This window comes from Rhinopithecus bieti, unplaced genomic scaffold, assembly GCF_001698545.2.
Source record: "Rhinopithecus bieti isolate Rb0 unplaced genomic scaffold, ASM169854v2 scaffold_34391, whole genome shotgun sequence".
Classification (NCBI taxonomy): domain Eukaryota; kingdom Metazoa; phylum Chordata; class Mammalia; order Primates; family Cercopithecidae; genus Rhinopithecus; species Rhinopithecus bieti.
The window spans coordinates 201,073-214,312 of record NW_016814542.1 but is presented as its reverse complement, the minus strand read 5'-3'; the positions used below and the strand labels follow the sequence as shown (position 1 = coordinate 214,312).

The 13,240-nt window shown below is 37.7% G+C and overlaps 1 protein-coding gene across 11 annotated transcripts in view; it reads left to right on the top strand.

The window, feature by feature from the left end:
• The window catches only part of MARCHF7 (membrane associated ring-CH-type finger 7), a 61,119-nt gene that overhangs the window by 8,511 nt on the left and 39,368 nt on the right, over positions 1 to 13,240 (top strand). For all 11 annotated transcript variants that reach the window (XR_001881355.1, XR_001881354.1, XM_017851307.1 and 8 more), the window contains one exon: positions 12,553 to 12,719. Coding sequence is in view for 9 of the 11 variants with exons in the window: in XM_017851307.1 (XP_017706796.1) it covers positions 12,567 to 12,719 (153 nt within the window). In the remaining 2 variants the exon portion in view is untranslated. The remainder of the gene's footprint in view (positions 1 to 12,552; positions 12,720 to 13,240) is intronic.

Here is a 13,240-nt window from a genome sequence, read left to right as displayed (position 1 = left end):
CTCCCAACCCCTGAAAGAAAACAGTAAAATGTTCGTTCTTCATCAGTATTATAAATAATTCCCTCCTTTCCCAGTTGTTAGGTAAATCCTTTCTGACTTAAGAAGTATGTATTGAATCTGCCTTTTATCCATTTCCATGACTTTGGGTCCTCACCCGTGGAGCCAACATGTCTCTTCCTTTAATAATCCTAATACTAATTGAGTTTGAGGGGATTTTTTTTTTCTAGCTTATTTCCTCCTCCCCCAGTTTTTCAGTTTTACCTAGTCTTCTTTTAAGCCCATCAGTTTGCTCATTTGTTGACATTAGGGCCGAATCTTGGTCTGCTTCTGCCATTTTATCTCTTGGTAATGGATTTTTTTCTTCCTTGGATTTTTGTGCATCGTACAAGTTTTGACTAAGTGCTAAACTAAGAACAGATTAGAGACTGAGATAAATAATATTTATGCATTGATATGGGCATATTCTACTTCTGTTGGGGCATCAGTATGATGGGTTGACTTTGTTTTGTCTATAGTTGAGATGGGTATGAGCTTTATTATTGCTTTATTTACCCTCAGAGTATTCCAGTAGTGGACTGCCACTGCCTAGTGCTTAGTATGAGGCCAAGAATATTGGCGGAGTTCCCCCCGCCCCAACCCAAGACAGAGTCTTGCTCTGTTGCCCAGGCTGGAGTGCAGTGGTGTGATCTTGGCTCACTGCAACTTCCGCCTCCTGGATTCAGGCGATTCTCCTGCCTCAGCCTCCCAGGTAGCTAGGATTACAGGCACCTGACACTATGCCCCACTAATTTTTGTATTCTGAGTAGAGATGGAGTTTCACCATATTGGCCAGGCTGATCTTGAACTCATGACTTCGTGATCCTCCTGCCTCGCCTCCCAAAGTGCTGGGATTACAGGCATGAGCCACCACACCCAGCCATGGAGGATTTCTGAAGAGTCAAGGCCAATTATCTTACATAATGTCTTCCATTTTGGGTGTCTTATCCTCGTAGTGTTGTTTATATTATGGCTATTGTGTATTTGTTAAAAAGTGCTCTTATTGCAGTTTCCTGTTGCTTGCCTGTATTTTTCAAACTTCTCTTTATTTAAACAAAGCATAGTTTTATAATCTGCCTAAAATGCTTGAGTTGATGTTTTGCTACTCCATTTTTTTCTCTCATCTTGTGTCTCAAAGACCTTGTTTGTGGTATCTTATTTTGCTGTATACTTAGTTATCCCTTGTTCGTTATACTTGAAAAATTACTTGTAGAAATAATTTGAAAGTTAGCATGAAGGCATATTCCTCTAGCAAGATTTATGTTGGCTTCTGCCATGTTCCTGGTGGATTACTGAATTGGGACCACCTTAAACCAAATTCAGGATTTGAACTTCCATTTACCAAGCAGGCAACATTAACTTGGGCTGCAAATCTGCACAAGAGCTGGTTTACTTCTATTAATAGCTTAAAGCTTTCCCCCACCCCTCAAGACGGAGTCCTGCTGTGTTGCTCAGGCTGAGGTACAGTGGCATGATCTTGGCTCACTGCAACCTCTGCCTCCCAGATTCAAACAGTTCTCCCGCCTTAGTCTCTGGATTAGCTGAGATTACAGGTGCGAGCCACCACACACAGCTATTTTTTTTTTTTGTATTTTTGGTAGAGACGGTTTCGCCACATTGGCCAGGCTGGTCTCAAACTCCTGACCTTGTGATCTGCCCTCCTTGGCCTCCCAAAGTGCTGGCATTACAGGCATGAGCCACTGCACCTGGCCTAATAGCTTAACTCTTAATCTGAGGTTGTGGTCTTTTGGAGTCCACCTTATTGTGAGGAGGTGACCTGTTAAGAGTCCTTACCTTGTTTATGTCCTGGATCTCTTCAGAGTTTCTTAGGATGCCCAGAGGAATGGAGTCACCCATTTAAAAAACAGTTCTTTTTTTTCATAGCTAAAGCAAGCCCACAGGTTTGTGAGATACAGACGGACTACATAAATTGTTGAATTGGTATGAATACAGGTTTTTTACTCTTGCTGCTGTGTCAACCACTATTAAAACGCCTTAAGGTGAAGGCATACTTAACAGAGTAAAAGTATGTCTTATTAGGTAAACTAGCAGCTGCATTATCAGCTTCAGAGAGTCTTCATCCAGAAACTTTCATCTCACAAGTCAAAAAGTTCAATAAGTGAAAAGTCTCAAATACTAATCATATTTTTTTATGTGGCTTTGTAGCTAATTACATTCCTTACACACTCATTACCAATTCTGGAGAATAGAAAGCTTAGCCTCTTGTCAGTGCCTCGCATTCCTCAGTCGTAGACTTGTTAATGAGGAACAGGAGCATAAGATTCTAGTGGATCTATCATGACTGGGACTTCAGTGAGGCGTAGTTCACTATGGCAGTTGCAAAACTTTTAATGAAGCTCAGAGCCCACACCTACAAAATCAGCCCTGGTCATAAGTTTCTTATTACCAGACAGAAAGATAGCCTAACTGTCCAGCTCTGAGATGAAATCTGAATTTTAAAAAGCATGATATAGTGACAGAAGGAAAAGACCATTTCATTGACCATTGAAGAAAGATTGTACGTGTGAACTTTTTTTGCACTGTCTTTAAGTCTTGGTTTAAAACATTAAGCTTCAAATGCCTCTTTCCACTGGTCTGCTCTTGCTTATACCTTTTCTTTTTTTTTTTGTTTTTGAGACAGTCTTTCTCTGTTGCCCAGGCTGGTGTGCAGTGGTCTGGTGTTAGCTCACTGCAACCTCTACCTCCCGGCTTCAAGTGATTGTTGTGCCTCAGCTTCCTGAGTAGCTGGGATCACAGGCGTGTGCCACCACACCTGGCTAACTTTTGTAATTTTAGTAGAGACAGGGTTGCACTGTGTTTGCCAGGCTGGTCTCGAACTCCTGGCCTCAAGTGATCCACCTCAGCCTCCCAAAGTGCTGAGATTACAGTTGTGAGCCACCACGCCCAGCCTATATACCTTTTCCTTTGTAGCACTTAGAACTATTGAAGTTATGTGATTATTTGTGTAGTTTGTTCCCTGTTAGACTACAGTTTCTTTACAGAATGTTTAGTGTTGTCCCCTACCTCATTCGCTTGTTGAGTATTAATTACCGTGCGTAGTGCATGAGTATCCAAAGAACTTGGTTAAATGAATGAATGAACTTAAAAGATGCATCTTAGAACCTTCTAAGTGATTCGATAGAAGTTTCTCAAGGACTGCACATTTTGTTTTCACTATATTTTGTGCTTTTGACCTACAACTTATGCAACCAAATTATGTAAGTTTTCATGTAACACCTACATTGTCAAAATTCAATCAATTTATGTGGAGGAGTTGCCAAAATAGTTTCATACAATATCAAATTATCTCTCTCAGAGGACTCTGCCTCTTTGCCTTCTCCCAAGGAGGTTTGTTTTAAGCAGATTTCCTACTAGGTTAGTTTAGTTCTACAAGTAAGAACTGGGTATAAATGTAGTCAGAGTAAACTATGAGAGGTATTATTAGGAAGCACTATTGTCATAGAACTTAATATTGGCGTATGTCTTTTAAAAGCATTTTGTTTCCCAAAATTCTCAGATTGCATATACCTTTAGTGTCTTCTTAGCTACCTTGATAAAATACCACATCTGCTACTTGTTAAATTTTCATGGGCTTTTGCATTGTCAGTGTTTAACCATTAATATTCTTTCTCCTAATGAATGCCTTTTAAATTTCCAGTTCAGGATTTACCTCTTTTTTAATGAAGTATTTTGTATCGACTTACCAAATACGTATATAGTTTGTAAAAGCTGATGGTAGAAAAGATTTATAATGTAGGTGACCATAAGCTTTATCATCCAAATGAGGCCACTTTTAAGAGATAGCATAGGCACTATTAATAATTTTCTGGGATAATAAGCATAAATTAGAATTTTCAGAACATAAACTAGGACTGTTCTGGGCAAATAGGGAAATATGGTCATCCTGCTTCTAAGGAAAAGAGCAGTCCTTTTCCTTACCCTTTACCCCATCTCTAGTCCCACTTTGCAAAGGCAGTGCCCCTCTAGTATTTACTATTTCTTTTAGGACTTATGTACTTTCATTTTCTAAACAGGGTGCTTATATGGTTATTTCATGGTTTTCATTGTTTCCTATCATTCTTATTTCCCACTGCCCACTTCCATCTCACAATATGTAACAAATTGATTCAGTAGTCTGTATTTACATTATTATGAGTATGTAAATATTAAAGAGCTCACCTAATACAATCATGCCTTCTTTCATGAACAGCTAAGTTTTCCAAGTTAAAAAATTAATTCTTAAAATTGCCTTCTGTTCTATATACACACTGTGTTTTCCAGCTATACCATCATCTCTACTACGTGCCAATGAGATATGGTTTCCATGTGATGCTTTTTTCTTTTGTTCGAACTTCTGCTACCTGAGGTCCTGCTCCAGTCTGATTTGTTTGCTTCCCATGCTTTCTGCATACCATCTTTCTTAACTTCCCCTTTATTGCTGCTTCCTGGGTTTCGTATCTTGTTATTTCCTGCCTCACACTCCCTTATTTCTAGGACATGCTTTTCATTTAGCTTCATCTGGTTGTGTTTTGGTCGTTTTGTTTTGTTGAGACCTTCCATGTCTGAAAACATGTTCTGTTCTCCACTTCAAATTTACTTGCTAGATTGGAATTCAAGGCTAAACATTTTCTCAGTATTATAAGCATTATTTCATTGTCTTAAGTCTTTATTGTTGCTGTTAAGCCATTCTGATTACATTCTCTTTGTATGTGACCCATTTTTTCCATTCTAGTAACTTACAGGATCTTTCCATTACTTCTGGTTTCTGCAGTTTCACGGTGATATATTGTGCTTAGTGTTGGTCTTTTTTCTTACGTAGTCTTGAGCCCTTTCAATTTGGAAAGTTCTGTTCTTCGTTTCTAGAAAAGTTTATTTGGTAATTTTCTCTATATTTCCTTTTCTGTAACCACAGTCAAATGATAACTCTCTGGATAATTATTTTCATGTTACATTTGCTATTTGTTTTGGTTCTGCTTTCCAGGAGGTTTCTGCGACTTACTCCCAATCCTTATGTTGAATTTATTTCAGTGTATCTCATTTTAACAAGTATATGGCATTTTGAATTTCCATAAGCTCTTGATTATGCTGTCTTTGTATTCTCGCCCATCCTTTTCTTACTTTATGAATGAATTTTTTTATATACTTTAAGTTCTAGGGTACATGTGCACAACTTGCAGATTTGTTACATATGTATACATGTGCCATGTTGGTGTGCTGCACCCATTAACTTGTCATTTACAATAGGTATTTCTCTTAATGCCATCCTTCCCCCCGCCCCCCACCCTGTGACAGGCCCCAGTGTGTGATGTTCCCCGCCCTGTGTCCAAGAGTTCTCATTGTTCAGTTCCCACCTGTGAGTGAGAACATACGGTGTTTGGTTTTCTGTCCTTGCAACAGTTTGCTCAGAATGATGGTTTCCAGCTTCATCCATGTCCCTACAAAGTACATGAACTCATCCTTTTTTATGGCTGCATAGTATTCCTTGGTGTTTATGTGCCACATTTTCTTAATGCAGTCTATCAATGATGGACATTTGGGTTGATTCCAAGTCTTTGCTATTGTAAATAGTGCAGCAATAAACATACTTGTGCATGTGTCTTTATAGTAGCATGATTTATAATCCTTTGGGTCTAATCCTTTGCATAATGGGATGACTGGGTCAAATGGTATTTCCAGTTCTAGATCCTTGAGGAATTGCCACAGTGTCTTCTACAATGGTTGAACTAATTTACAGTCCCACTAACAGTGTAAAAGTGTTCCTATTTCTCCACATCCTCTCCAGCACCTGTTGTTTCCTGCCTTTTTAATGATCACCATTCTAACTGGTGTGAGATGGTATCTCATTATGGTTTTGATTTGCATTTCTCTAATGACCAGTGATGAGCATTTTTTCATGTGTCTCTTGGCTGCATAAATGTCTTCTTTTGAGAGGTGTCTGTTCATATCCTTTGCCCACTTTTTGATGGGGTTGTTTGATTTTTTTCTTATAAAATTTGTTTAAGTTCTTTGTAGATTCTGGATATTAGCCCTTTGTCAGNTTTTTTTTTTTGTTTTTGAGACAGTCTTTCTCTGTTGCCCAGGCTGGTGTGCAGTGGTCTGGTGTTAGCTCACTGCAACCTCTACCTCCCGGCTTCAAGTGATTGTTGTGCCTCAGCTTCCTGAGTAGCTGGGATCACAGGCGTGTGCCACCACACCTGGCTAACTTTTGTAATTTTAGTAGAGACAGGGTTGCACTGTGTTTGCCAGGCTGGTCTCGAACTCCTGGCCTCAAGTGATCCACCTCAGCCTCCCAAAGTGCTGAGATTACAGTTGTGAGCCACCACGCCCAGCCTATATACCTTTTCCTTTGTAGCACTTAGAACTATTGAAGTTATGTGATTATTTGTGTAGTTTGTTCCCTGTTAGACTACAGTTTCTTTACAGAATGTTTAGTGTTGTCCCCCTACCTCATTCGCTTGTTGAGTATTAATTACCGTGCGTAGTGCATGAGTATCCAAAGAACTTGGTTAAATGAATGAATGAACTTAAAAAGATGCATCTTAGAACCTTCTAAGTGATTCGATAGAAGTTTCTCAAGGACTGCACATTTTTGTTTTTCACTATATTTTGTGCTTTTGACCTACAACTTATGCAACCAAATTATGTAAGTTTTCATGTAACACCTACATTGTCAAAATTCAATCAATTTATGTGGAGGAGTTGCCAAAAATAGTTTCATACAATATCAAATTATCTCTCTCAGAGGACTCTGCCTCTTTGCCTTCTCCCAAGGAGGTTTGTTTTAAGCAGATTTCCTACTAGGTTAGTTTAGTTCTACAAGTAAGAACTGGGTATAAATGTAGTCAGAGTAAACTATGAGAGGTATTATTAGGAAGCACTATTGTCATAGAACTTAATATTGGCGTATGTCTTTTAAAAAGCATTTTGTTTCCCAAAATTCTCAGATTGCATATACCTTTAGTGTCTTCTTAGCTACCTTGATAAAATACCACATCTGCTACTTGTTAAATTTTCATGGGCTTTTGCATTGTCAGTGTTTAACCATTAATATTCTTTCTCCTAATGAATGCCTTTTTAAATTTCCAGTTCAGGATTTACCTCTTTTTTAATGAAGTATTTTGTATCGACTTACCAAATACGTATATAGTTTGTAAAAAGCTGATGGTAGAAAAGATTTATAATGTAGGTGACCATAAGCTTTATCATCCAAATGAGGCCACTTTTAAGAGATAGCATAGGCACTATTAATAATTTTTCTGGGATAATAAGCATAAATTAGAATTTTTCAGAACATAAACTAGGACTGTTCTGGGCAAATAGGGAAATATGGTCATCCTGCTTCTAAGGAAAAGAGCAGTCCTTTTCCTTACCCTTTACCCCATCTCTAGTCCCACTTTGCAAAGGCAGTGCCCCTCTAGTATTTACTATTTCTTTTAGGACTTATGTACTTTCATTTTTCTAAACAGGGTGCTTATATGGTTATTTCATGGTTTTTCATTGTTTCCTATCATTCTTATTTCCCACTGCCCACTTCCATCTCACAATATGTAACAAATTGATTCAGTAGTCTGTATTTACATTATTATGAGTATGTAAATATTAAAGAGCTCACCTAATACAATCATGCCTTCTTTCATGAACAGCTAAGTTTTTCCAAGTTAAAAAATTAATTCTTAAAATTGCCTTCTGTTCTATATACACACTGTGTTTTCCAGCTATACCATCATCTCTACTACGTGCCAATGAGATATGGTTTCCATGTGATGCTTTTTTCTTTTGTTCGAACTTCTGCTACCTGAGGTCCTGCTCCAGTCTGATTTGTTTGCTTCCCATGCTTTCTGCATACCATCTTTCTTAACTTCCCCTTTATTGCTGCTTCCTGGGTTTCGTATCTTGTTATTTCCTGCCTCACACTCCCTTATTTCTAGGACATGCTTTTCATTTAGCTTCATCTGGTTGTGTTTTTGGTCGTTTTGTTTTGTTGAGACCTTCCATGTCTGAAAACATGTTCTGTTCTCCACTTCAAATTTACTTGCTAGATTGGAATTCAAGGCTAAACATTTTTCTCAGTATTATAAGCATTATTTCATTGTCTTAAGTCTTTATTGTTGCTGTTAAGCCATTCTGATTACATTCTCTTTGTATGTGACCCATTTTTTCCATTCTAGTAACTTACAGGATCTTTCCATTACTTCTGGTTTCTGCAGTTTCACGGTGATATATTGTGCTTAGTGTTGGTCTTTTTTCTTACGTAGTCTTGAGCCCTTTCAATTTGGAAAGTTCTGTTCTTCGTTTCTAGAAAAGTTTATTTGGTAATTTTCTCTATATTTCCTTTTTCTGTAACCACAGTCAAATGATAACTCTCTGGATAATTATTTTCATGTTACATTTGCTATTTGTTTTGGTTCTGCTTTCCAGGAGGTTTCTGCGACTTACTCCCAATCCTTATGTTGAATTTATTTCAGTGTATCTCATTTTAACAAGTATATGGCATTTTGAATTTCCATAAGCTCTTGATTATGCTGTCTTTGTATTCTCGCCCATCCTTTTCTTACTTTATGAATGAATTTTTTTATATACTTTAAGTTCTAGGGTACATGTGCACAACTTGCAGATTTGTTACATATGTATACATGTGCCATGTTGGTGTGCTGCACCCATTAACTTGTCATTTACAATAGGTATTTCTCTTAATGCCATCCTTCCCCCCGCCCCCCACCCTGTGACAGGCCCCAGTGTGTGATGTTCCCCGCCCTGTGTCCAAGAGTTCTCATTGTTCAGTTCCCACCTGTGAGTGAGAACATACGGTGTTTGGTTTTCTGTCCTTGCAACAGTTTGCTCAGAATGATGGTTTCCAGCTTCATCCATGTCCCTACAAAGTACATGAACTCATCCTTTTTTATGGCTGCATAGTATTCCTTGGTGTTTATGTGCCACATTTTCTTAATGCAGTCTATCAATGATGGACATTTGGGTTGATTCCAAGTCTTTGCTATTGTAAATAGTGCAGCAATAAACATACTTGTGCATGTGTCTTTATAGTAGCATGATTTATAATCCTTTGGGTCTAATCCTTTGCATAATGGGATGACTGGGTCAAATGGTATTTCCAGTTCTAGATCCTTGAGGAATTGCCACAGTGTCTTCTACAATGGTTGAACTAATTTACAGTCCCACCAACAGTGTAAATGTGTTCCTATTTCTCCACATCCTCTCCAGCACCTGTTGTTTCCTACTTTTTAATGATCACCATTCTAACTGGTGTGAGATGGTATCTCATTGTGGTTTTCATTTGCATTTCTCTAATGACCAGTGATGAGCATTTTTTCATGTGTCTCTTGGCTGCATAAATGTCTTCTTTTGAGAGGTGTCTGTTCATATCCTTTGCCCACTTTTGATGGGGTTGTTTGATTTTTTTCTTATAAAATTTGTTTAAGTTCTTTGTAGATTCTGGATATTAGCCCTTTGTCAGATGGGTAGATTGCAAACATTTCCTCCCAATGAATGAATGTTATTTGATCTCTGTGAGGATAGAAATAAACCCCTTTCCCCCAAATTTTCCTCTCCCTACAGCATCTTAAAGTTTTGTTGTTACTATTGTATACTTTGGTCTTTCTTTCATATTGGAGGCCTTCCTTGATTACGTGGTAGTCCTTGATGTTTGTCAGTTAGAGGGAAGCACTAAAAGTCCCGATGAGAAACTCTTGGTGACTAGCAGCCTTTGCTGTAGGATAGAATGGTTTAGTGAAAGGCTAGCTATTGAAGTGAAGACATTTCAAATGACATTCAGAAATCTTATCACTGGTGTTTGGTGATCCAAGAGTAGAATCCCTTAGTCTCCTGACAGCATTGTAGAAACAGGACCATGAAAGAGTCTTTGGGTCTCAATATTGAGTGTATAAATTTTCTTTTATTCCTTAGACTGAACCATGCCTAAACTCCTGCAGAGATGATTGTACGTCGTGTGTGGGAGATGGGAGGTGTGGAGGACACAAGAGTGTTATCTAGGAAATCTTTATTCTCCAGAGAATAAATATTCTATCTTTAGGGGAATGGAACTGGGGAAGAATCTGAGGTTCTGCTGCTCCAGATACAGGTGTTAATTCAACAGCTTGCTGTCTGACCACATGCGCCATCCCCCCAATCTGTTATTTTTTTGTGATAAAATACAGAGAACATAAATTTTACCATCTCAACCATGTTTGTGTACAATTCAGTATTATTGGATACATTCATAATGTTGTGCAAGCATCACTAACATCTATCTCCATAACTCTTTTCATCTTGTAAAACCAAAATTTCACACTCATTAAACAACTCCCCATCCCCCGCCAACCACCAATCTTCTTTCTCTATGATTTGACTATTCTTAATTATTTTAATGTATCTTTTCTGTGTTTAGATATATAAATACCATTGTATTACAGTTGTCTACAGTATTCAGTACAGTCGCATGCTATACAGGTTTGCTGTCTAGAAACAATAGGTTATACCATATAATCCAGGTATTAGAGTATACCATTCAGGTTTGTGTATATACACTGTTATTTTTGCACAGTGACAAAATCACCTAAAGATGCATTTCTTAGAATATATTCCTGTTCTTGAGTGATGCATGACTATGCGTACTATGCATACAATGCAATAATGTTCAGCCATAAAAAAGAAGGAAATTCTGGCATATGGTACAATGTAGATGAACTTTGAGGACATTAGGGTAAGGGAAATAAGCCATTCATGAAAAGACAAATATTGTATGATTCCACTTATATGAGATACAGTCAGAGGCCTTGTAAATCCTTGCCTCAGAATATTTTAAAATCTTTTTAAGGCCAGGCACGGTGGCTCATGCCTCTAATCCCAGCACCTTGGGAGGCCGAGGTGGGCAGATCACGAAGTCAGGAGATCGAGACCATCCTGGCTAACATGGTGAAACCCCGTCTCTATTAAAAATACACAAAATTAGCCAAATGTTTTGGCGGGTGCCTGTAGTCCCAGCTCCTCTGGAGGCTGAGGCTGGAGAATGGCATGAACCCAGGAGGTGGAGCTTGCAGTGAGCGGAGATCGTGCCACTTCACTCTAGCCTTGGCAACAGAGCAAGACTCTGTCTCAGAAAAAAAAAAGCTTTTTAAATTATAGTGGTAGTGTCTTTATAGTAGCACTATTACAGCTCCCAAATGCAAACAATATAGCGAACATTCATGGTAGAATGGGAAAATAAATTGTGTGCATTCATATAGTGGAATGCTATGTAAAGAAATTAGAGTGAACTTAAAACTGCATACAACAACACAGATGAATTTCACAAATATAATGTTGAGCAAATGAAGCTGGATACAAAAGAGTACTCATTGTATGATTCCATTTATGTATATTTAATAATCAGGCATGGGTAATCATTACTTTTGCCCTGGGTTTAGGAATGTTTAGTGAGGAAAAGTTGGAAATTATTAATCTGTAAAGTGGAAAGCACTCAGTTCCACAAAATAAATTTAGCATTTTAGTTTTTTTCTTAGAAGTTTTATTCATTTTATTTGCATTAATAGAATCATACTGTATGTGTAGATTTATAGATTGACCTTTTTACTTAAAGTGTCATTTTCCAGTAGTACCATAAACAATCTTTGGAAACATTTTGAGAAACACTTTATTAGCTCTGTGATCACATACAAATAACTTAAACTCTCAGTGCCTGTTTTCTTATTTATAAAGTGGAGATAATATAATACCTGTCTCACAGGGTTGGTCTGCAGATTCAGTGAACTAACAGTTAATCAGAAGGTCCTTACTGTCAGACCGTGCATATAATACTTAATAAATATCAGCTGTTGCTATTATTTTTGTTATAATTAAGAGATCCTACTATGAGTAGTAAATAAAAAGAAAGTTCATTCATATCCCAGGCAGTGATTTTAAAATACTTTAAATGATTCTGACCTAGAAAATTCATTGTTGAGATGGGGAAATAGAAAGGTAAACAAATTAAAACACATAGTAGTATGAAAAGTATGTATGAAATAGAAACATATGCAGAGAAGAAAGGTACTTGTGTTTAAACCGATGACCAAGAATTGGGTGGGTAATGTATAGACTTTCCAGGCACATAAACAAAGGTTTGTGAGAACATTGTGTTAAAGGGTATGCAAATAGTACGACAGGTATGAGCATTGAATACAAAAATTAGAGAATACCAAGAGAATCAAGAACAAATTCATGTAGAATATGTAATAGACAAAATTGAGTAAGGAAAAGAGCCCAGATTTTGGAAACAACAGACCTCAGAGTGCTTCATTCCACTTTTACCATGTTCGTTTGCTTCCTTTAACGGATGGTAGAAAACCTTTGATCAACTTCTGCTTTGTGGAAGAGAAGTGGTGATCATTTCACAATTTACCTTGTCAGATATGGTTAATTTGTATAGTTAATTTTTTATTTGAGCTAATGATTAAGGAGGATTAAACATTAAAGGCTTTCATGTTTTCCCAAAGGCAATTAATGAAAATTTTCATTTCACAGAAAAATCTATAAGAATGGAGTCTAAACCTTCAAGGATTCCAAGAAGAATTTCTGTTCAACCCTCCAGCTCCTTAAGCACTAGGATGATGTCTGGAAGTAGAGGAAGTAGTTTAAATGATACCTATCACTCAGGAGACTCTTCATTTAGATTGGATTCTGAATATCAGGTAACATTTTTATTTGGAATATATGTATACAGCCTTTTTCAAAATCCCTAGGGCCACTCTTTTGAGGGTATTTTAAAAATGTAGTAGCTGGATCTGAGGCATCCTGTAATCAAAACCAATATATATGTAGCAAAATGAATAATAATTTTTCAAACTTTTTGGACTTCAGAATTATGAATAACAGATTGTAACCTCATATAAAATCATACTTTTGGGCTGGGAACGGTGGCTTACGCCTGTAATCCCAGCACTTTGGCAGACCGAGACTGGCAGATCATTTGAGGTCAGGAGTTCGAGACCAGCCTGGCCAACATGGCGACACCCCATCTCGACTAAAAATACAAAAAAATTTGCTGGGCGTGGTGGCACACGCCTGTAATCCCAGCTACTTGGGAGGCTGAGGTGGGAGGATTGCTTGAACCCAGAGGTGGAGGTTGCAGTGAGTCGAGATCATGAGACTGCACTCCAGCCTGGGTGACAGTGTGAGACTCCATCTCAAAAAAAAAAAAAAAAAAAAAAAA